Here is a 26,322-nt window from a genome sequence, read left to right as displayed (position 1 = left end):
ATATAGGAAAATACCTGATGGTCACTGAAAAAGCACAGATTACAGAGGATAATGCCATAATAAATGGTGATAAATCACATAAGAAAAGTTAAATGTAGAGAAAAAAATATTTTGGAACTGCCACAAAAGTAACACTGGGCCTTTATGGGTTAATTGGTGACCATATAATATTTATTTCTTCAGAAATCTCAGTGAACTGTAAAGATATGCAACTCTGTGACTAAAATTAGACAGTTATGTTACAGACCTTCTGCATTTCATTTGCCCTAGTTTTCTTTGGTCAATTCAAAATGTATTAAACACACATTTAGATCTTTACAGTGAACCCCATCTGGAGCATAAGCTTCTAGTGTTTATATGCACCTAGATTAATGCTAATCTAATGGAAAATGGGTGGAGGTTTTACAGATTAGAGGTTTATCTCCTGGCAGATGACCACAGTTGGATCACAGTTTAGCTCCTGCACAGACAAAAACTGTTGATTTTTTTTTTTTTTTCCACTTATTCTTTCACATCTTACTGGGTTTTGGCTTCATCCCAAATTCAACTGAAGAGTTAGTTTTAACTCAAGGACTGAAAGACACAAGAAACCCAAGGAAAGCTCCTGAAAGTCATGTGGACACTTAGAACAAAGGACTGAAGAGGTGAAGCAACACTAGGGCTTTACTTTATGCCTAATTTGATAGTGGGATTTTGAGGACTCTAAGGATGGACAGTGTGGTCTTCAGACTGTGACGATCTGGTCATTTAGATTGTTTCAGTCCATTATAGAGACTTAAGAATAAGAAATAAGAGAGTCAACTGGAAAAGAGAGATGCAGCCCACCCACAGGAAGAGACATGCAGCCACTTTCATGTACAGGTTTGTGAAACTCATTTTAAATAATTAGTCCTGTCCTTAGTCCTATATTACACTGTCAGTCATGCTATGTGATGGTTAAGGGTACGACCTAAAACATAATAGTATAATAGTTTACTCTGTACAAACCTCTTAAAAACACATATTGCAGATCAGACACTACCTAATGTTTTGGCTGGAGGGATATTTCATAATGTTCATAATGTAATGTTCATAATGTTTCATAATGCTTTATGATGATGTAATATTATATAATGAGGAGAAAGACTCATGAGAAAGATACTACTAAGTGAATTTTTGTAAACTCAAAATGAAAACCCAATCATTTAATTTTAACAGAAGTAGAAATACTTTTGTGCCTTTTTTAAATAGGCTCTTTTGCTGGAGTCGTCTCTGAAAATGAGATACTGCATATCACTGGGACTAACCTGATTACATAATGAGTGCTGAATCTAAATGAAAGCAGCCGGACATTAGCCTATCTGCTGGATATGTGACAGATGATCAAATGAGATTAGAGCTGGAGGGAATCCAGCTTCAGAGAGTTTGGAGTTTTGGGTGGAGAGCAGACATTGACTTTCTATTTTCCTTGGAGACTTCAGAGATCTAAAACGAATATGACATGTGGATGCAGAGTAAATTTACTCATAGCAAATTAGACATTTTTTCCACAAAAAGTAGTAATGTGTGTAAATACTGTAGAGCATTTATTGATTTTACATAAAGTCTCAGCAAAAGCATTGATCCATATATAAATATATGTTGAAAATTTATGTAAAGTGGTCATTGACCTTAAAGGTGACTTCCCTCTGGTCCTGAGTACAATATAAAGTTGATGGTGATTAACCTGAAAACAGCACTAGAATCAATAGTTAACCTATAAAGACCCAGTGCTACTCATGTGCTAGTTCTAAAATAGTTTTTTTTTTCTCGATATTTAACTTTTCTTAAGTGATTAATCTCCATTATTTTAATATTATCCTTGGTATTTTGTGTTTTTACAGTAAAAAACAGTTTTTTTTCCTATATTTAATTTACTGATCATGTAGATGTTCATAAAAGCTCAGATTCTAGACTAGATGAGGGTTATTATATCAAAACAGAGAGAACTGAAGAAAAAGTGACTTTTTCAGCAAAATATACCATTACTGAACATAAACCCAGTGTGTCCATTCCAAATGTTTTTTTTTTTTCTCTATTTTTAACTTTTTATGCTCAGTATTTTGCATTCTTAAGTGAGACTCAGATATTTTCCTGTATTTAATTCACTGATCATGTAGATGTTCATAAAAGCTCAAATTAAAGTTGAAGGTTATTATATCAAAAAGAGAAAAAACGGAAGGAAAGCAACTATTTCAGTAAAATCTATCATTAACTGAACATAAACCCAGTGTGTCCACCCACTGTCATTGGTCCAACTCCATGGGTTTTACTGGTGAATCAATGTTATAGAAGATGACAGTGTTTCCGCGTTCACTATGGAGCCTCTGAATGTCCAAATGGGTCATATCTGATGACCATGAAAAGAAGACAAACTGCATTTTAAACCAATTATTTACATGTATTGATAGGATTAGTGGATTAACAGGTATTAAACAGTTTAGATCAGTAGATGGTTGTGGTCGCCGATGGCTGTTTGGGTCTTTATGGGTTAAAATGTGAACGGTCCAGTGTATAAGACTTATATGGATTAGGGAGATTTAATCTCCAAAATGGAACTCTAACCATTGTTTTCTGACCTGATTAATGTGCACAGTCTTAGACATGGAGACTATTTGGCAAGTCTTCAGTTCAGTGCTTATACCACGATGTGAAAATACTACACAAGTAAGTCCTACATTCAAAACGTGAAAACTAAAACAGATATTATCAGTAGAATGTAAAGCATTAAAATTTCTCTGTGCAGTTTTTATTATTCTTATATATGTTGCTCTAGGATTCATATTACTGCTGCATCCATGACTTTATTGTGTTTTAATGCTGTACATGGTTAAAGGTGAACTCATCTGATACACTGTTGGTTACTTTAATCTCCAACAATAGATCATATTCTATAAGATTACCATGTTTAGGTCAAGGACCATGGCTTTACAATGAAATAAAGCATCCTCAAAGGGGTCGTATTTTCCTAAACTCACTTTTATTAGTCTTTGGTATATTTATTTGTGTATTTGGACACTGATAGTTCCAAAACTTTGAATTTGAACCCTCCAGGTGCTGCAAAGCTATCTTTATATTCATTCAAATTTAGTGGATTTCTACAACCCGTTTCAAATCCTGCTTAATTTGTTATGTTTTATAACTAGTTACGTCACGACATTTGCACATATAAGGTCAAGACTTTCGCCTAACATTTCTCCGAGTACGACATAATTGTTTATCAACAGCAGCGGTTGTAGTAAAAACTGAAAATATGTCCAAACTTTGAGCCGATTACCGAAAATGTTCAGTTGTTGGTTGTATTAACGAAACACAAGTGGTTGAATGGGACAGAGCAGCACAGTCAACTACCTGGAGGGGGCGGGGCATGAAGTGGCTCATGTGCATTTAAAGGGCCAGCGCTCAAAACCACCTTTCTGGTGTTATTACTCAGAAATAGGGTTGAAGATGGACCTGTGGAGTTGAATTAATGAAGAATTCAGACCCAAGCATAGCGTTTACAGTTTATGTAGAACACAGGGAAATGTTTTAAAATGCATAATTCCATTTAAAAATGCAAAATATCACTCCTTAAAGTTTAATGTCACTAACTGCCACCAGAAAAAGTCCTGGGTCCCGGAGCCTTCAACTGAACTGCTCTTCCAAAATACTAAGCCAGTAATCTTTTCCAGGAACCATTCTTAACCTTTTAATAACAGTACTAGTGGTCCACCTTTAATCCCTTATCGAATACTGTGGTGAATTTCCCCTAAATATTCACTACTTTTGTAATTAGGTGCTGCTCAGCACTCTGTCTGAATGTTACTTGGTTACTAATGATCTCTGATGTTCATGGATGCCATGTTTCAGTAATGCTGTGATTAATTTCTGTTTTTTGTTTTGTTTTGTTGACTGGCTGATCAATATCAGCATCAATAAAATAATCTACATACCCAAGACTGGGAAATGTACTAATAATTATTATGCTAAAAATGCCAAATGTCTCTAATTTGCATCATAGTTATTGAAGGTGCAATATTCAGACTCACAATCTCCACTAAATTTAGTGTCTGCTTGATTTATATATAATCATGAATACATTTGGGAAGGAAGGGGTTAAAGTGGTACTCTGCAGGTAAGATTTCAGATTGTTTTAAATTAAATCACATTAATTAGTCATCTTTACCACATTGGAAGGACACACTGGAAGTTTTTACTCAAAGAATGAAATATATTTTTCCCTGAAGCTTAATTTACACTGATAAGAACATAAAATAAAATGCCTGATTTTACCAGCAGGTGACATTGCAGTATTTCTGCGAATTTGGGCCATTCCAGCAATACCTTTAGTTGTGGATAAAAAACAAAACAAAACAAAAAAAAAAATGTGAGTCCTACATCACTTACACTGGTTCACAGAAAAAGGCAGTGTTAGATATTTAATTGGACGATCTCTCAGTGTGAAGCTGCTATCTATCTATCTATCTATCTATCTATCTATCTATCTATCTATCTATCTATCTATCTATCTATCTATCTATCTATCTATCTATCTATCTATCTGTCTGTCTGTCTGTCTGTCTGTCTGTCTGTCTGTCTGTCTGTCTGTCTGTCTGTCTATCTATCTATCTATCTATCTATCTATCTATCTATCTATCTATCTGCTTAAAACCACCAGTCACCATGGAATGAAACATCGACCAACATGTCTCATAAGTTTATGCAAATAAAAATAAAAATAAAAATTAATATGCAAGTTTTCATTATTATAATAGATCTTAATGATCAAACCATAATTACTCTCATGATTAGTATTCTTTGTAAAGTTATGATTTGAAATACAGTATTTTTTTAAGTTATTTTCCAGACAATAACCCTATAACACCAAACATATCATGTTTGGTACATGAGTTTTGAAGCCCTCTACATGATCAGTGTGATTTTTTTTCTTGAAAAACCTGATGTATACAATTAGATACACACAATATACAGATAATCCACCAGGGGGAGGAATTTTTTCACCAGAGGCCTTTCCAGTGACACTGCATGATTGTCATTAATGAGGAAGGAGGCAGAACTTTGCCAACTTTGAAAAGGAATTACCAATTTGTTAGACAGGTTTGTGTTATATTATGTTTTGTTTGTTCAAAAATAATAATATTTGAGCATTGGGACCCAATGTATCAAATATGATACAAAATTGAAACTCATACATGGAAATTGATATTTAAAAAAAAAAATAAATAAATAAAAAATGGGTTGATCAGAAGGACCAATAAAGGCTCCAGTTTCAAAGAACCAGAATGTTCTGTCAATGATTTAATGATTCAGGCTTTACAGAGTTAAGTGTTTTTGTACAAAGTATTGGTATCGGATCAGTATCGCTGATACCAGCCTGAATTTTAGTCAGTATCAGATTGGAAAGGAAATCCATGGTAGTGGCCATCACTAATAGTAGATATTTATTTATTAATTTTGATGTGACAGCAGATTGACTTTACTAATGGCCCTGACTTTGTAGAGGGTGTGAAATTTGCTGTGCTGTGTGGAAATGTAGCTTGATGTTTTTAACCCTAAAAAAGACGGACATCAGCTAAAACTAAAACAAAGGCATAAAGTCAAGTGGCTGAAACACATCATGTAACGTGTCAACTCCTTCAGAGGATGGATCATTCCTTTGTTTTTTTTACTGGCTGATGGTCCATGCACTACTGTCAAGGTGCTGCGTCCGGCGTTGTACAGGGTGAGTCAGAAAAAACGCTCTTTTCATTTAAAGAAATTGTACCACTGAAATGGAAATGCTTATTTTTCTTTTGATTATACACTCATATTGATGTGGTTATTGAGCATGTCTGGCGATTGAATCATTGATTTATGGCATAGCATAACAGAGGGAATGTCCATTGTTTATTGTGCACCGAAATATCTGCCAACACAGTTTATGCCACTGTGAATGAAATTGAAATTGTCAACCATTACAGCATGTTTACTCGCCATCAAAATGTTTTGTCTCAACAAAGTCGTCCGGCACGACCTTCAACCTGGCTACCATTCAGATTGATGCAAATCTGTGCTCGTTGTCGCATCTCTAACACAGCTCTTCTCACCATTCGTGTTCGTCGTAGGGCTTGGATTTCAGCCGTGATGCGATTTCGGAATTCCTGAAGAGTTTGTGGAACAGTCTGATACACACGGTTTTTCAGATACCCCCACAAGAAAAAATCAAGGGGGGTCAAGTCCGGGGATCTAGGTGGCCACTCTCTCCTGACCCAAACAGACAACTCGATGAGGAAATAATACCTGCAATCGCTGTGGTCTTGCCATGATGAAAACTCCCTGGGCACTGTCATGTAGGCCTATGTCCTGAGTGTGAAAGCAAAGCCCCGACTCCTGTAATTGTTATCAATTTCAAGTTTGTTCACTGTGGCATACATTGTGTTGGCAGGTATTTCAGTGCCCAATAAACAATGGACCTTCTCTCTCTTATGCAATGCAATAAATCTATGACTACATCACCAGACATGCTCAATAACCACATCAATATGATTGTATGGTCAAAAGAAAAATCAGTGTTTCCGTTTTAGCAGTACAATTTCTTTAAATGGAAAGAGCGTTTTTTCTGACTCACCCTGTAGTCGTCGTCTTAATCGTCTTTGTCGTCATCTTCATCAGCAATTTCTTCACACATCTTCTCCGACGAAACAACTGGTCGGATTCATTGCAAAATTTATACGTATCTTCTTTGGGATAATGTCTACAAAGCTTGTTCACAGTTTTGAAAAATTCAGATTTCTGCATTTTGATGAATTTCTGAAATATTAAAAATGTGCTTGTATTTATAATGGGTCATATTTTAATGGTTTATAACATGGAAATGATTAGAGATCTCAATATAGTTACTATTGAGCAACTGTACTGATAGGACACTGATAGGAAGTCATATATGGACTATAATTAGTGGAGTTCTCCTCCAGTGAAAGTACCACCACCTTCTATTGGCAGACTGATCATCAGGACCTCAGGGCTCTAATGTAGCGGCAGTACAACCTCACAAATTCAACTTGTTATTGATTCTTGATAGAACATGCCATTGAGTTACAGGGCCATTGGTCCTATTATTTTCTCTTACTATATTTCATGGCTGTATTGTAATTGCAATACACTGCCACTGAATACTATGCAAAACCCACTTTTAATTCATCTTAGACATTATTATGCATCTTGCTACAGAAACCCACTGGCCAGGAAAAATATCTACAAAAAACTTCACCCCCTCTGCAACAGCTGCTCTTAACAATACAAAATAGACTGCACTGGGGTTTTAGTGCTTTTAATCATTTTATGTGTTTTACTTGTTTTCATCCATTGTATTGTGCTTTTGATTGTGTTGGGGTGTTTTGCCTAGCGTGGTTTTTAGCTTACCAGCTGACAGGCCATAAGCTATTGTCGTCATGCGGCGTCCGTTGTCGTCGTCGTCTGTCGTTCGTTACAAAAATTTCAATCTTCTCCGAAACTACAATTCCATTTGACTTCAAACTTGGTATACAACTTCTTTATGATCATGTCAACAAAAGTTAGTGAAATTATTTGGATCCGGATCTGATTCTGGATTTGGTGCCACTTTGAAAAATGTCCCCATTATAAGAGATAGGAAGTGGATCGATGCAATAACTCAGTAAATATAAATGATATCAAATTGAAATTTCTACAGTACAGCCCTGATGGGGAGATGACCAAAACATAATGGCCACATACTGATCAGGACCTTCTTCCGGATCTGGGAACTTACGGGAAATTTAACATGGGCTGTTATGGGGAAAAATTTCAATCGTCTTCTTCTCCGAAACTCCAGTTCTGATTGACTTCAAACTTGGTATACAGCTTCTGTATGATGATGTCAACACAAGGTATTGAAATTATTTCGATCCGGATCTGATTCTGGATTTGGTGCAACTTTGACAAATGTCCCCATTGTAAGAGATAGGAAGTGAATTGATACAATAAATCACTAAGTATCAATGATATCAAGTTGGAATTTGATTTTTTTTACAGATCTGATTGGAATATGACCAAAATATGGGCTATTTCTGTAATATAATACATACACATAACTGGGTGATAATAAATGGCATCTGGATACATTTCCCAAAGCTTTTAATTTGGCCGGTAAGCTACAGGGCCATTGGTCCTATTTAAACTTTGTCGTACAGCTGTGACAAATGATGAATTTCTGTTTTTACTTGGAACAGACTTTCTATCTATCTATCTATCTATCTATCTATCTATCTATCTATCTATCTATCTATCTATCTATCTATCTATCTATCTATCTATCTATCTATCTATCTATCTATCTATCTATCTATCTATCTATCTATCTATCTATCTATCTATCTATCTATCTGCTTAAAAACCAACAGTCAGCATGGAATGAAACATTGACCAACATGTCTCATAAGTTTATGCAAATAAAAATAATAATCTCATTAGTCTGTGCAAAACCATCATTGCAAGCTGACCTGTTTTGACCTGTTGCAGTATTTCAGCGAATTTGGGCCGTTCCAGCAATACCTTTAGTTGTGGATAAAAAAAAAAAAAAAAAAAAAACATGAGTCCTACATCACTTACACTGGTTCACAGAAAAAGGCAGTGTTAGATATTTAATTGGACGATCTCTCAGTGTGAAGCTGCTATCTATCTATCTATCTATCTATCTATCTATCTATCTATCTATCTATCTATCTATCTATCTATCTATCTATCTATCTATCTATCTATCTATCTATCTATCTATCTATCTATCTATCTATCTATCTATCTATCTATCTATCTATCTATCTATCTGTCTATCTATCTATCTAAAACTGAATAATATGTGAATAATTGTATTGCCATGAAATTATTAGAAAACTGAAAAAGAGCACTGCTTATTAACATAAAGGGCCTCAGGTATGAGTTAAATAAGTTTTCTGATTAAATGCAGATCTCTTTCATTTAGAGTTTTAATGAAGTCAGTTTGAAAAGCAAATGAAAATGAAAGAAAAAAAATCTAATTTTAAAGTGCTGTAATTTGCCGCTCACTTCACTCGATCAAACTGATAATCATTATCAGCACAAGTAGATTTAAAAAAGTTTTCTGATCATTGGTTGAATAATAATCCTCTGATATTTGCTGTGAGAACAGTCTTATGCTCCAGTTACACTTACATGGATATTTTGTCAAAACAATCATTTTCTCTATCCCCGGGCCTCCAGATTCATCACTGAAATTAAACAATTTATTAATGCTTCCAAAAATGGACAGTAAGAACTAACAGCTGTGTACATCCGTGTGAACACAGAGAATGGAAAGGTTTAGAAATATGGGCTGAAATATGTGCCACCAGAAACTGAATTTGAATCATTTATATTTGAATTTCAATTGCTAAATTTGAATAATTGCATTAAAAAACTGAATTTGAATCATATAATTTGAATTTGTATCATTTAAGTTGAATGATTGTATTGAAAAACTGAATCTGAATAGTATAATTAGAAATTGAATTTATTAGTTTGGAACTGAAGTTGAATAAACTAAAACTGAATGTAAGATTATGAAATTTAATTCCGTTTCTCTTAAACTACATTTGATACTCACTGAAAATTCAGCTCTATATATTTTCACATTCACTTCTCACAATTCAATTTCAATTTGGTGTGACAGACAACCCGGTAGTTGAGGAAGAGCAATCGAGCACAGACACACAGGATCTATTCAGGCTGACATGAACCACATGATCACCGGAGTAGCGACATCAAAACATGTCGCAACTCTCTTTCTATGGCTCTGGTCCTATGGGTCAAGCACTTCTTGAACTGAATTAAAATTGAATTGTGAGAACTGAATGAGAAAATAGATAGTGTTGTATTGTTAGTGAGGATCAAATATAGTTTTAGAGAAACAGAATTAAATTTCATAATCTTACATTCAGTTTTAATTAAATTCAGTTCCAAACTAATAGAGTCAATTTCAAATTATACTGTTCAGATTCAGCTGTTCCAATGCAATGAGTCAAATTAAACAATACAAATTCAAATTCTGTGATTCAGATTCAGTTTCTGGTGCCACATATTTCAGCCCATATAGTTTGTTTTGTGCAACAAATATACACCTGTCAAAGTTATAATAGTTTTGGATTTTTCATTATAGTTTAGTTTTATTTAGTTTTGACTTTTTTTCTCTAATTCAGTTAGTTTTAATTAGTTTTTAGAGCAGGTTTGCTAGTTTTATTAGTTGTCATTATTTTTTAAATGCCTAGTTTTAGTTTAGTTTTAGTATTAATTTTAGTTTTGTCATATCTTTTCTCTTCTTCGTCGTATTCAAATAAATCCCGGACAGGACTCTGCTGCTTTGTCTCAACTTTAGTCTCCATGTTTCCAGGTAGAGTGGGGACCAGAAGACGACTGTAAACCACAAGTGACGAACCGTTAAATATCATATGGTGCCAGCAGCTAAAATTGCTAGAGGGAAATAAATCAATTTTATATCAATCCAACATCGACAAAGACGAAAACGAAGGGAATTTTATCCATAATTTTTATATGTTCTAGTTAGTTTTATAAGCACACAATGCAGTTTCAGTTATGTTTTTTTTTCTCTTTAAATTACAGTTTTTATTTATTTCAGTTAACAAAAATGTTTTTTCAGTTGTAGTTTTCATCTTTTCGTTAGTTTTCTTTAACGATAATAACCTTGCCTGTATACAACAACAATGACATGTATGTACAGGTTTCTTTACATTTGGTGAGTCCTTGCAATTTCAGTGGGCCCTAGTATTAGTCTGTCTAGTATCTAGAGAACATGTTTAAAAGCACATGTTCAGCTGAAATCAATATAAACATGTCTTCAAAAACCTGAATCCTTGAGCTAAAACTTTTTGGTTGAATTATTTCAAGGCAGCACTGCTTCATGACTTGCAGCTGCTCCTCCGGATCAAATATATATATATATTTTTTTATCTTTTTACTTTACTGTAATCTGGATTCTCTGATCTTGCACTTCAGATGATATATTCAGCACCCTGTACACCCGTACTGCTCTTGGACTTTTAATCCACAGTATTTTTAATGTGTGGACAATATCTCACTGCTATATATACTGAAAGTGTTTGAAGAAAGTGACTGAACTCGTCTATATCTGCTGATTCACAGCACAAAAATAATAGTTTTTCAGAGTGTTTGGGTTTTAATATTCTTGTGTATATGTGGATATTTTGCTAAATGTAAGTAGAGATAGTTAAAAAAAAAAAATGGTGGACAAGAATGCAACATCCATATGACTAGGGACAGCATATTAATCAATCACATAACACATTATTTGGAATATCATGTATTCATTTACCCTTTCATGCATAGTGGTCACTACAGTGGACAGTTATTCTATAGCTGCTGTCTTCTATATTCATGGGCTTTGTTGTTTTAGTTCTATATCAGCCGACATAGTGGACTCTTATGCATCATCCAAAACACTGCAATTCATACCATTACCGTAACATTGCTGCTCTTGATAAACCTGATCTGCAGTAACATGTTTGAGTGTACATTAATTGCTAATTGTTATTAGACTGTAATTAACAGTTTTCTGAAACAAAAAGGTTTTGTTTGGTTTTTTTTTGCATATCCTCTTGAGACCCAGTAATGCATTTTTGTCCTCTGTAGGGAACAAAAGTTTGACAGTTTAACTTAAAAAATACTGTCCATTACAAAGGACATTCCATTAAAAAATCAGTCAATAAATAAAAATTATTTTTAAAATGTATCTGAAAAAACTGCTGCATTGTTAATTTCATTGTACCTGTACAACGACAATAAAGACATTCAAAAAAAACAAAAAAAAAAAATTTCATTCATTCATTATGCAGTTTCCAATCAAGACAAATTTTTAATGTAAAAAAGCTAAAACTGTCAATTTCCTGGGTCTCGGGAGGATATTATCTCCATGAAATGAGTAATAACTAGTATTTGAGTATGATTTTTTCATGCCTAAAGAGGAATACACTCAAGAAAAAAATCTTGACTAAGTTTCTCATAATTCATGCATGAAAGGGTTAAAAATGTTTTTATTTCATAGTTTTCACACGATATATCAGTAAATCCATGTTTTTTTGCTTCAAAAATGAAATGCATGGTGTCAAGCAGACATTTTTGGAACTCCATGAAAAATAGGTTCATAAGAAAATTTTCAATCGCATTGTTTTTTTTCATGCCTAAAGAGGAAAAAAAAACACTCAGGAAATAAATGTTGATTAAGGTTCTCATAATTCATGCATGAAAGGGTTAATTGAATGCAAAACCGAAAAAAAAAGTTTTAAAACTGACAAAATATTAAAAACTATTTTTTAAAGTGATGAAAACAAGTACATTTGATGCTTACTGGTGCAGAGGTACATATGGAGAAAATACCCATAAGCCAGGAGGATTCACTCTAATTTATTCTAAAGAAAATACTGACACTCACAGAATTAATTAATGCAAAATGTTAATGCAAAAATAAACAGATGAAAAATGCAAAGGCCATGTGCAGCACTACTTCTATTCTTCAATCAGCTCAAATGTACTGTACACTCATTTATCTGCGGTGAATATGAAATACTTGTATATTTCTGTGACTTGGCTTTTCTCTTATTTGTTTTTTAATCTTGTGACTTGGTTTCCGCTTCAGGATCATTACATTTGTTTTCTGAACCACTGATTTGAGAGAAATCCCATCAACGTCCATGGTCTGTTCCAGTGCATGATGACAACAGAGTACTGATTAGCTGCTGGTTTAGAAAATCAGATCTCAGTTCGCCCGAATAAATTTACATTTGTGTTCAGGACTCAGTTTTTGTTTGTTTCTGCAGCACCAGGTTGAAAGGTTCAGGAGAGATGGAAGTGGTTCTGACAAAGCCCCGGTTCCACTTGGATCTCTGGATTGCGTTCACCGTCCAGAACTGGCTCCTGGATGTGGGTCGGCCTGTTGTCATGGTAACACGGTGATAACCACTGATCCCATCCCAAAATTCTGTCTGTAAAAAATCCTATTTTGTGAGAGTTTGAGCTCAAGGTTCTATAGTCAAACTAAATCTAATCACGTTTTGTCATTTCAGTAGCACATTTTCTCTATTTATATGTTATGTGCTGAAAATTCAGCTCAGAAAAAACATGAAAAAAGGCAAGAAATGTTACGCCTGAGTAAATCATATTGCATTTACCTAGATACAAAGAAAACATTTAAGAAATACTTGTCCCATGCTTTAAATAAATAACATTCTGTACTGTATTTTGTTCATGAATATATCTGCCACGGGGAGAAATGAAAAACATCACAGACTTGAAATTAGGAATCCTTGCTTCAACAAAACAGTTTTGTACTTGTCAGTGTCAAACAAACAGTTCAAACAGCTTTACAGTTCAAATAATTATAGTTTCAAGCATGAAATTACACAAAACCAGTCATTTAATCGCGGTGACAAGTTATATGTTATTAAAGTAATTAAGGACAAAAGAGCCTGACACAAACAAAATATTCAAAGATAAAAAAAAAAAAAAAAGGGCAGTTGAGATTGAGTTTACATTTAGTTTTACAGCACATAGAAAGAAAGAAAGAAAGAAAGAAGAAAGAAAGAAAGAAAGAAAGAAAGAAAAAGAAAGACAGACAGACAGACAGAAAGAAAGACAGAAAGAAAGAAAGAAAGAAAGAAAGAAAGAAAGAAAGAAAAAGAAAGACAGATAGATAGAAAGAAAGAAAGAAAAAGAAAGACAGACAGACAGACAGAAAGAAAGATAGATAGAAAGAAAGAAAGAAAGAAAGAAAGAAAGAAAGAAAGAAAGAAAGAAAGATTAAACAGCAGAATTGATGAACACACTGTATTTTCCTACACTTATCCTCTTAATATTGCTAAAGTCTAAATAATAAATGTTATTTCAGTCGTGTTAAATGCTTTAAGGAAAATGTCCGGTTAAATCCACTCTCTCTGCTTCATCATGTTGCAGCTTCTCCTCCCAGTCGAGTGGTTTCCTCTGAGTCGTCCTTGTGCTGCAGAATACCTCCACATATTGTACAACATCACAACCCCACTCATTCTGCTCAAGGTAACACCATTCGCTTCAGTGGACACTAAACTCACATTCAGATGTTTTTGAGGAGCTTTTTTAACTCTGCCGTTTTCTGCTGCAGCTACTTGAGCGCAGCCCTCGGACACTGCCCAGCCTGGTCGTCCACCTTGGCATCATCGCTGTTGTCATGGGAACCAGCCTGCACATGGTGGTTGATACCATCACCCTCCGTCTGCTGCAGGTTGGATACCAGCTGCATCTGTCCATCAGAGAAAACCCACTCATGACGAACCTGAAACCCTCTTCTCTGGTGGGTCACAGAGCCTGTTAACCCTATAACACCAAATGTATCATATTTGATACATGAGTTTTGAAGCCCTCAACATGAGCAGTGTGATATTTTCTTTCTTGAAAAAGCTGATGTATACAATTAGATACATGCAATACACTGATAATCCACCAGGGGGAGGAATTCGTTCACCAGAGGCCTTTCCAGTGACACTACAAGACTGTCATTAATGAGGAAGGAGGAAGAACTTTGACACTTTTGAAAAGGAATTACCAATTTCTTAGACATGTTTGTGTTATATTACATTTTTGTTTGTTCAAAAATAATATTTGAGCATTGAGACCTGATGTATCAAATATGATACAAATTGAAACTCATATATGGAAATTGATATTTGAAAAAACATTTTTTTGGTTGTTCAGAAGGATCAATACAGGCTCCATTGTCAAAGAACTGGAATTGTCTGTCCATGATTTAATGCACAGGTGTCAAACATTCGGCCCTGGGGCCAAATCCAGCCCGCCAAAGGATCCAGTCCGGCCCCTGGGATGAATTTGTGAAATGCAAAAATTACACTAAGATATTACCAATCATTTTATTTCAAGTTCCACATTCAGACCAATTCAAACTCAAGTGAGCAGGACCAGTAAAATATTATCATAATAACATATAAATAATAACTTCAAATGTTTCTCTTTGTAAATGTAAATATTTTCATGTATGTACACTAAAACAAAGTATAATTTTGCAAAAAAAAAAGTGAATAGCCTGAAATGTCTTAAGAGAAGTAAATACAATTTTATCAATATTCTGCCTGTTAGTAAATATTTTGTGTATTTGTAGATCCACTGTGATGTGTAAGTTATAATGTACACGTGTAAATGATAAACTGAGGCATAACATTGTTAAAATTACACTTATTTTTTTCAGTTTGTTCATGTTATTTACATCTTTTGAAAGGACAGTTTGTAGATGGAAACCTGTTCATAATATAACTTTACTTTAGTCGCTCTAAAACATAGATAAAAGTTTGGAGTTGACATTATCTATATATTATCATGTTATTATTTTACTTGTTCGGCCCACTGCGGATTAAATTTAGCTGAATGTGGCCCCTGAACTAAAATGAGTTTGACACCCCTGATTTAATGAATCAGGCTTTACAGGGTTAATCAGCAGAATCTGTTACAGCCACACTAGGCAGAAATGAGGAAGGGTCAGGAAAAAAATACACTCTGTCCATTCAAACCACTTCAGTTACTATATTATGATTAAATATTATTACCCCGCCCCCCTGAAGTGGAGGCGAGGGGTATTGCTTTTGGTTTGTTTATTTCTTTGTTTAACACTCTAGCAGTAAAACTATTGGTTGAATTCATACCAAATTGGGTTTATAGATTGTCATTGATGCAAGAATAGATGTCATTACATTTTGGGAAAACTAGCTCAAAGTTCAAATTTTTAATGAATTAAAAAAAAAAAAAAAATTCTTCCATTTACTCATAATGGGTAATATTTCAAATGTCTATAAAAACATCAATTGTGTTTCAACATACTTCAAACTTGGCACATATATACAGGCAGTTGATATGATGACATCAACACATGCATAGACATGATGACATCAGCTGGATCGATACCAAAATAAGATACAATACGTGCAAGGGGCGGGGTTTGTTGTGCCTGGAACTACTTGTAATTGAATATTATTATGAAATTTTTGGCCCAGTTATGTACACAACAAAAACAAACACACAATTACAAATACCTACCCAGCATTCTGTCTATTATTCTATTTTTTTCTTACTATCTTTTCCTCTTATTGCAAGACAATGAATAAATGCTTTTTCTCAAAGCTCAGTCATTATTATATGGCATTGCTTAATTTAATAACACTGGGTTACAAAAAAATGTTTTTTGCAAGTTGTCTAGGTTTTTTCAACTGAATTAGGACCATTTTGCACCGCTAAATCCAAAAATGACATCTGTTTTTCTCAATCAGGTGAGGTTTTTTTGCTAATTTGATTTTGAAAAATTTGATCGTCTCACAAAATTGATTACATTTTTGTGACTTTATCAGTTGATTTTTTATATAGTTCTCACCCAAAATAGGTTTTAAGAGAAAAAAAATCATTTTCTAACAGGATGTATTTATTTTTTATTATGTATTCACTGCAGATGTAGCAGAATACGTCAGGCTTATTTTTGCAAGATCTTCTAGTCGAAGCCATTTCATTCACCTGTAATATTAAAAAAATCAATCATAAATTGGCAAAAGTAAAATCTTCAGAACTTGTTTATTGCAAGAAATATGAAAGAATTTTGTATCACATGATGTGAAAATGCCCATAAATGTAAGCAAAAATGTTAAAAAGCCAATATGTAGCATAGTTCAGAAAGTTGACCTAATTGAGCAAAATTAATGTGATTTTTGGATTCAGCACACCAAAATTATCCTAAATCAGCTCAAAAAACTTAAACAATAAATTTGCTGTTGACCAGTGTTTTTGATTCTTCAGCTGCAGATTACTCTTAAAATGTGGTCTAATCCAATAATTACTACTGATGACTAATTAAAAATACTGATGGATTACTGTATTTTTGCCCATTTGAGTCTGTATTAAGGTTCTGACAAAAGACATCTGCCATTGGTGGATATATCTCTATTGTATCTGCTTTTATTTTTTATGTTTGAAAAGAAAATCATTATGTGTTATTTTATAATCAAGTCATTTTACTCCACAGATTGATGCGTTTGAGCTTCTTCATTACTATGATGACACTCTTGGTCATCTGATGTGGTAAGTAAACATTAAATATATACACTACACTGCCTTTAATTTATGACATCACATGTAAAATTATAAGAAAAATCCTATAAGGGAATAAATATTGAATTATGATGATCTGTTTATTTTCAGAGACAGTGTTCTACATGTTTCTGACTTCATTCACTGCTGTTGTGTAAGAGGTTCATGGTGACTCACTGTACACAGAAACCCCCCCCCCAAAAAAAACCCCAAAAAAACCCATTCAAATACATAATGGAAAAAAAATAAGTTATTACATGACAATAATGGGAATAAGAACATTAACCAAATAGTGCATTTACTTTCATCATACAAAGCTCTTCCAGTCCAGATTAACCCTGTCCACATTGTAATAAGGGAACATGTGCAGCAGTGGGACTCACTAATATGTTTTTAATGGTTTTTGGACGACAATGGAGAACAGGAAGAGGCTCTATTAGACTATAAATACATAAACCTGCGAACTTTCTCAAACCTCCCGAACTCCCTCATCTTCAGTCATCACTTAGAAATTATTTTTAAACTGCAGACTGATCATTTGTGTCATTACCTTCACCAAAAAGATAATGTATCACATGTTGGTGGGTTTTTTTGTTTGTCTGCCTGCAGAATTGCGCAGAGCTGTTGATTTTAATGAAACTTGACATCAACTAGGGCATGATCTGAGGACAAACCCATTCAATTCTGGAGCAGATCCAGTGAAAAAAACAACAACAAAAAAAACAGAAAGTCCTTAGTTTCACTTCATCTTCTTTAAATCTGCCTTTTCACTGTTATTTTTATTTTTACATAACTTATTATTTTAATGGGTTTGTCCTTGACTTTTCTTTATATGCCTTAGCAGGGGGATGTGATTTAATCATAATGATTTGTTCTTTTTTTAGTTTCTATGACTCGACAAAGTATTTGCCATTTACAGACATTCCCTTTGTCTTGTCCCTCCAGGTATGTTCCTCTCTTCCTCGTCCTCTTCCTGTTCTTCAGTGGGTGTTTTTACCACAAAAAGCAGGAGAAGATGATGCCGCCAGCAGCGTGGATGTTGCTCCTCCCAAATGCAGCCTACTACTGGTTAGACTGGAATACTTCTACTCAATCACTCTACTCAAGTCATTTTATAACAACAACAACAACAACAACAACAACAACAACAACAACAACAACAACAACAACAACAACAATAATAATAATAATAATAATAATAATAATAATAATAATAATAATAATAAAAAGACAATTATCCAAAAATCCACTTTCAGTTTTATAAAGAAATCACTAATTAGATGTAGCCCTTTTCATTTTTGTTTTACTGCAATGACAATAAAGCTATTCTATTCTATTCTATTCTATTCTATTCTATTCTATTCTATTCTATTCTATTCTATTCTATTCTATTCTATTCCATTCTGGTCTGTTTTGTTCTATTCTATTCTATTCTATTCTATTCTGGTCTGTTTTGTTCTATTCTATTCTATTCTGTTTTGTTCTGTTCTATTCTATTCTATTCTGGTCTGTTTTGTTCTATTCTATTCTATTCTATTCTATTCTGTTCTGTTCTATTCTATTCTATTCTATTCTATTCTATTCTATTCTATTCTGGTCTGTTTTGTTCTATTCTATTCTATTCTGTTTTGTTCTGTTCTATTCTATTCTATTCTATTCTGGTCTGTTTTGTTCTATTCTATTCTATTCTATTCTATTCTATTCTATTCTATTCTATTCTATTCTATTCAACAGACAGCTAGTTTGAGACAAGCCAGTGAAGATTGTGAAAAATCTTGCAGATACAGAGTAAAATCTTGTCTTACAAGTTTAGTGGAGACCAAACCTGAGCAAAAAGGAAAATAAATATTGTTATCAATGCAACTCTAAATGAAAAACATTGTAAATATACACATGTATGTATAGACACAGTGGTTCAGCTGCTGAATGTATAAATATACAATGTGGAAGTTGTTATGTGTCGTGTCCTTTCTGCAGCCTCTGAGAGGCCAAGGTGATCTTTTATTGTAGAATTAAGTAGAATTTAAATGCATTTGTCTGACGTATTTGCAGACAAAAGCTTTTATCATTTTAAACATGATTCAGTTGTACAGATTACATCACAGAGTAATAAATCACATCGGTAATAGTGCTAAAATAGCTATCTATAATGGCTAAAGTATCTGATAAGCAACTCAAGAAGTATTTGTCTTTTTAATGAAACACTAAATGAGAAACAGATGGAGTCAGTGAATGAAACCTGTGTCTGACTGAAGAGATGATTAAACCCATTAGAGAGATGCAAATGTATAAACTGATGTGGAGTTGGTGTTAAGTGCTTTGAGCAAGCTGTGAAGGTGAAGCTGTGAAGGGTAGTTGATCTAGTATTTCTGACTTCACCTCAGTACATTTACATGCTGGGATGTTCTCTCACCCAGACAGACATCCACCCGGGCTGACACCAGAGAGCACAGATTAAATGAGTTTTCTCATAAGTGTTAACACAATCTAAGGAGCTCAGGGTCCCACTGGTTTCCTGCTGAGACACCGGCAGCAGCAACAAGAAAACAAACAAGGCCATTAAAAGTTAGTATTAACTGCATAATGAGCTGAGCCTTATCCTAAAACTTAAAAAACAGGGAATGCATTATATAGATGGAAATGTTATTTGCTTGTATTTTAAAGTGATGGTTGTTTCACAGTATTGCTAAACTCTCTCAGCAATGAGTATTACACAAAAATACAGAGAATGGTCTGAGAAAAGCATTTGAAGTAGTGTAAATAGGGTGAATATTTCCATTTTAACCCTTTCATACATACTGGTCACTACAGAGGACATCTATTCTACAGATGTTCTCGTGTATATTCATGGGTTTGGTTGTTTTAGTCCCATATCAACCAACACAGTGGACACTTATGCATCATCCCATACACTGCAATTCATACCATTACTGTAACTTTCCTGCTCTTGATAAACCTGATCTGCAGTAATATATATATTTGAGTGTAAATCAATTGTTAATTATTAGACTGTAATTAAGTTGTTTTTTGTTTTTTTTTTAACAAAAAGTTTGGGTGTTTCTTTACATTTTAGTAATAACTAGTATTATAGTATGTTAAAACGTGAGAAAACATAAGATTAGCAGCATTTTTAAATTTTTTTTATTTTATAGTTTTCACACAGTATGTCAATAAATGCATGTTTATTTGCTTCAAAAATTAAACACATGGTGTCCAGCTAAGTGGACATTTTTGGGTTAGGTTCATAAAAAAATTTCAGATTGTTTTTTTCATGCCTAAAGAGGAATAAAATCACTAAGGAAAAAAAAAATCTTGCTTAAGGTTCTCATAATTCATGCATGAAAAGGTTAAGCAAATTTACACCTGAAATAACCCACGGGGTTCTGAAAACTTACGACCATGTGATATTTCAGTCGTTCTTTTTTAATAAATCTGCAAAAATGTCTACAATTCTGTTTTTGTTTTTTTTTTTCCGGTCAAAATGGGGTGCTGTATGTACATTAATGAGGAAAAAAAGAACTTAAATGATTTTAGGGAATGGCTGCAATACAACAAAGAGTGAAAACTTTGAGGGGGTCTGAATACTTTGTGTACCCACTGTCATGTGTCCTCTGGCTTTAGTTTTCATCTCTACACAGTCTGATGTTGTGTTACTGGAGTGGTAACCTGGGACTGATCTCTAACAGCAGAACTGAAGCTGGAACTAGTGTCTGATAGCAACACATGTGTGAAGGCCTGCAGGTGTTAGTAATAATTGATTAGTTAGTTCTCAGGTGATTCTGACTAATTACTTTACTCACTGAAGACAGCGCTTCAGAATTCAACAGCCTCGTTCAGAGATCAGGGCGTCTCTGCCTTTAAGGCGGTCAGTGGCGTCCATAAACATTAATGCTTAGTTTTGTACATATCTAATTTTTAAAATAAGTGAATAATGAATGTTTTATATTGTAGACATATATCTCATAAAGTTGGATATTATTTTGGTCCTGGCAGCAATGTTGTTTATGATGTAGTCAAGGAACCCGTGATTCCCAACCTTTTTTGGCTCCTGACCTCATTTTAACATCACAAATTTCTGGCAACCCCAGACATTTAAAAAATTTAAAACATTTTTTGGCTAAAATTAATTTGTTTTTGATCATGTAATAGTTTATTATACTACATATATACTGTTGCAAGTAAACGTTAATTTTAGATGACATTTAGTCTATGTAAAGTATATTATTATGGACAGAGGCATAATATCTGGTAATACTCAAACACCTTCTACAGTTTTATATCATGTATAAAACATCTCTTTATACATCTTTTTAAACTGGCTCATGTTGGACATTCTTGGAGCTCTACTTTTAAAGTAGAATAGAAAAAAAGAGACAATATAAAACCTAACCGATGCTTCTATTCCTAGTATTTACCTAGTATTTGAAGAGTTTCAGTGTTACTTATTGTTAAATATCTGTTGTCTGCTGAACTAACTAAGAATTCAGATCCTTTACTTTAGTGAAAAAAAAAAAAAGTCAACCAAAAGTTAAACTCTGCATCCAAAACCTTACTTCAGTAAAAGTATGCAAGTATTATTAAAAAAAAAAATAAATAAATAAATAAATAAATAATAAATAAATAAATAAATAAATAAATAAATATATAAATATATTTATTTATTTATTTATTTATTTATAGTTAAAATATGAAAGCAGAACATGTCACTGTACAGTATAATGGTCCCTGTTTGTGTTACCCTGATGTTTTTGCTGATGCATTAATATAAGTATTGTTATTTACTGTTATTTATTTACTATTTTACAGTTATTTATTGCTTTGTATATTATTGGATACTTTAATCTGCAGATGCCTTTCCCAAACTGAAGGTCTGGACAAAAATGTATTGGGTTTCATTTTCCTAATCCATTCTCCTTATAAAAACAGAAAAAACAAGTGTTCTCTGGTAGTGTTTATAAATGTCAACCTCACCTAAGACATGTTAAATGGAGAGGACAGAACTGTGACAGAAGACGTAACAAGATGAAAATGGTGGAAAAGACTTTCATCAGATTGACATGATGGAGTTTGACATTGTTTTGTCAGTGGAAGAGCTAGTAAAACCTTAGACATCATGGCAGCTCACCCAGTAGTTCAGTAAATTTGGATCCTGAGGAGAAAAGCAATTGATTTTTTGGGTTTGGAGATGAAAAAGTCCTTCGTAGGTGTGTTGCTGAAAGAACCATGGATCTCTAAGAAGTCAACTTTCAATGAGTTTCTACAACTTTCAAGTTTGCGATGATGCACTTTCTGATTAATTCAAGAGTTTTTAAGAGTTTATTTAGTTTGAGACAGAGAAGAATAAAAAATAAACTAGTTTATCACAAATATGAAAAGTTGACTCACTGTAAGCCTGGACTTTGTAAATGCTTTAATTACAATGTACTTAAATGATTTAAGTTTTATGACATTACTATAAAATGTTACGTATAGTCTACTAATTTGTAGACATAGTCGAAAGTACAAAAAAGTTTAAATTGAATGGATTTAAATCACTCAGTTTTAGTCATGACCACACCTTTTCATCTCCGCATTGCATTGTGGGTATTAGGCATGTTGTTGAAAATGTGTTATTTTTATGTGCAGGAGTTCAGTGGGGTTGAGGTGTTAGTGTTAATTTTGACTTACTGTGTGCATGGCAGTGTTTATTGGCCTTCTTGTGTTTGTTTTTGTATTTTTGTAGAGCTGCACCATGAGTGAGAGCCATAGACTGAACAGTGGATTTCCTGTTCACCTATTAATGTTCTTGTTCAACGTTGTTGGTTATACCTGGCCAAATTAAAAGCACTTCCCATACTGGCATATTACATTGAGCTAACTTCCTGCCTGATTTCTATCCACGCAACAATGTGTTAAGTTGAATAATTATTAGTGATGGGACTTTTAGCTCTTTGAAGGGAGCCGTTCAATCAGGAGCCGTTCACTGAAAAGAGCCGTTCAGCAGACTGGCTCTTTTATGTTTTGTGCATTAATTTGAAACACCATTGTCTTAATGACTAAATAGGCTACATGTGATGATTGACATTACATTTTAAAGGTGTTTAATTAGTGCGGCAGTAAATATGATCTTACTGTAAAAAAGAATAGTTAGTTCAAATGTGTGGGACATGACATGAGAGGTGACATTAGGCAAATACTGGAATTTGACAAAAAAACATCACGGTACATTTTATGGACTAGTCTGTAGCCTAAAAATGAAGAAGAAAATAAAACATTTTCTAATGAAATAGCATTTTATTCTCCTCAAAACAAGAACAATAAATGTGTGTAAACATACAGAAAAAAATTGCACAAAACACAACAGTGATTAATCACTGCAATTACTTAAATACCTGAGCTGTTGTGCAATTCTCAGAACTAGAACAGTATCTTGGTAAATTGACAGGCAATCGGACACTCCCTCCTTAAAAAAAAATAAAAATAAAAATGAACAGTTCTTTACAAAGACTCGGTTCCCATCGTTCATTTCAGAGAGCCGTTCAAAAGATTTGATTCGTTCACATCACTAATAATTATACAAAGCAATTTATATTGCAAAAGATATTAATATAAATCAACTTGAAATTGAGTAAAATGAACTGACAACATGAAGTCTAATGATTATACAAAGCAATTGACATTGCAACAAATTTTAAGTTAAGTTAACGTGGCATTTAGTGTGTTGTACTTAAAATAGCAATTCCATTCAAATCAAGCATTTAAGTTTAATACACTCAAGTGTTCATTACTCATTACTTAAATTTTTTAAGGCAACTGGTTTACTCAATTTTTTAAAGTAAACTCAACTTATCCGGTCTTACGGTGCACATTTCTGTGTAAGTCCTCATTTATCCAGGTCATCCTTCTTCCTGGTAGTTTTTAAAGTTCAACCGGACTGGCTTTGTTCATTTGGTCCAGTTGAACTTCAAAACCTACCAGGAAAAATGTGAAAATATGTGACAAAAAAAAAAAATCTGTTTTCAAAATAAACACTGTCAGCTTGTACTGTTTTTTATGACCTCTGAAAGAGAATGTTCCTCTATTGAAGACTGCTCAGACCGTCTGCTCTCTGAAAAGTGAAAAGAACCTCTTTATGTTCCCAACAGGTATCTGGTCACCGAGGGCCAGACCTTTATCCTCTTCATCTTCACGTTTTTTGCCATGACTGCCACAGTGATGCACCAGAGGAGGCGGGGCTTGGTTCCCAATAGCAACGGCCTCTTCATGCTCTACAGGTACACGTGAACATGTGCACCAGCAGCCATGACGACAGCACTTATTACATCTGCCAAGGAACAGCGCAGGTTATGTTTTCATCAGAGTTTGTCTGTCTGTCTGTTAACAAGACACCTCTAAAAGTTATGGACAGATTTGGATGAAATTTTCAGGAAATGTTGATACTGACACAAGGAACAAATGATTAAATTTTGGTGGTGATGAGGGGGGACTGATCTGCCTTGGTGGAGGTCTGCGCTCTCCGAGTGCTTTTCTAGTTTAATCGAACGTTATCAAAAATGTTATAATTGTAGCTCTTTTCCCATTCTCCATTACATTTTGGATGTGTTCTTTCCTTTCCTTTCCTTTCCTTTCCTTTCCTTTCCTTTCCTTTCCTTTCCTTTCCTTTCCTTTCCTTTCTTCTTGTCTTTCTTCCTTCTTCTCTAAACTAAACGTACACAAAAAGCTATACAAGTGTGTAAAACAGACAGATGTACAAAACTATAAGAAAAAAAAACTGTGAAATCTTTACAGACATGAAGGTCTTTTTTTCTTTCTCACATACAGACATGTTAGCATATTTGTTTTTCTTGACCTGATGGACAGGTCCATTTCCTCTTGGGGGTCACTTACACTTATCTGTATCTGTGTCCATAGCTGTGAGGACAGTTTCGTTGACAGTATTTTGCTTTGTAGTTTCTCAGCTGCTCTCTTCCTGGTGGCCATTTGGGTGATTTGTCTGTGGAATGACAGCATCCTGAGGAGAAAACATCCTGGGCTGATCTATGTCCCACAGCCTCGCGCCGTCTACACACTCCACCTCCGTACAAACACCCAGACATGAAAAAGAATCCCTCTGCTGCCGTGGTGTGCACTCTACATGTCTCTGCATGAATCTCTGCAAAGGAAGTAACTTCTGTCAGTACAAGAACTGGAAGTTAATGGAAGTCTCCCTTCACTCTAAACAAGTTACTTTTCTTGTTGCATATCTGTTCTGCCTTCATGACTATACACATCTACAGTGCTATAAAAGTTACTTACAAATGGTAATACATTACAGATTACTTTTTTCTGTTATTTAAAAGTAGTCCCTTACCTTACAATATTACTGTCTCAGAGCTGTAATCAGTGGTGGCACCAGGATTTTAAAAGTGTGTGTGTGTGTGTGTGTGTGTGTGTGTGTGTGTGTGTGTGTGTGTGTGTGTGGGGGGCAACTGGAGGGCAAAGAAAATGTTGGGGGGCAGACAAAAAAATTATCGCGAAATTAACGCTTTGCACTTTATCCTATCTGTTACACTTTATATAGAGGGCAATTTTAGGTAAAATCAGGTAATACTTAATGTATTCAAGGTATTTGTTAAAAACTACAGCATGAACAACTCAGACTTTCTGTTATGATTATTTAATAGGTACAATCTACTTTCACATATTTCACTAAACACATCAGAAAAACATGCAGCACTTCCAGCCACAGTGCTGCTATAGCAGCTTCTTCTAACCTCTTGGAGGTCACCTCTGTGAAACAAGTCCTGACCTGGTATATGAAGACACAGTGTAAGCCTGGTAACTGTAAGCTGTCACCACACAACTGATAAGCCGCACCCACAAGCAGGCAGCAGTGGGGCTTTAGATAGTGACCAGCTGGCTTTTCAGAGAACCCTCTATAGATGTGTGCATGGGGGGAGGGGGGACAACTGTCGGCCTGGTTGTATTATAAGTGTATCAAAATGTGTTATGTACGCTTTCATTGAGGGATTTTTCATATTTCTTCGTTGCCCAAATTTTCCCAAAGATTTGCCCAAATCTGGATGGGGGGGCAACTGGGGGAGCATTTGCCCTCCCATGCCCCCCCTTGGTGCCACCACTGGCTGTAATGCGTTACATGACTCCTGTATTGCATTTGAGTTACATACCCAA

At 34.3% G+C, this 26,322-nt stretch overlaps 1 protein-coding gene across 1 annotated transcript; it reads left to right on the top strand.

The window, feature by feature from the left end:
* Window positions 1-446: 446 nt before the first annotated feature.
* On the top strand, window positions 447-25,512 carry cln6b (CLN6 transmembrane ER protein b). The gene is made up of 8 exons (XM_030135705.1): window positions 447-861; window positions 12,879-13,002; window positions 14,011-14,109; window positions 14,195-14,383; window positions 17,108-17,163; window positions 18,118-18,240; window positions 24,297-24,425; window positions 25,102-25,512. Exons 1-8 carry the CDS (start codon window positions 815-817, stop codon window positions 25,247-25,249), a joined length of 915 nt encoding a protein of 304 aa, XP_029991565.1. The 5' UTR covers window positions 447-814; the 3' UTR covers window positions 25,250-25,512.
* Window positions 25,513-26,322: the final 810 nt, after the last annotated feature.

This window comes from Sphaeramia orbicularis, chromosome 6 (genome assembly GCF_902148855.1).
Source record: "Sphaeramia orbicularis chromosome 6, fSphaOr1.1, whole genome shotgun sequence".
Classification (NCBI taxonomy): domain Eukaryota; kingdom Metazoa; phylum Chordata; class Actinopteri; order Kurtiformes; family Apogonidae; genus Sphaeramia; species Sphaeramia orbicularis.
The sequence above is the reverse complement of the archived record's forward strand: the minus strand, read 5'-3'. Positions and strand labels throughout refer to the sequence as shown.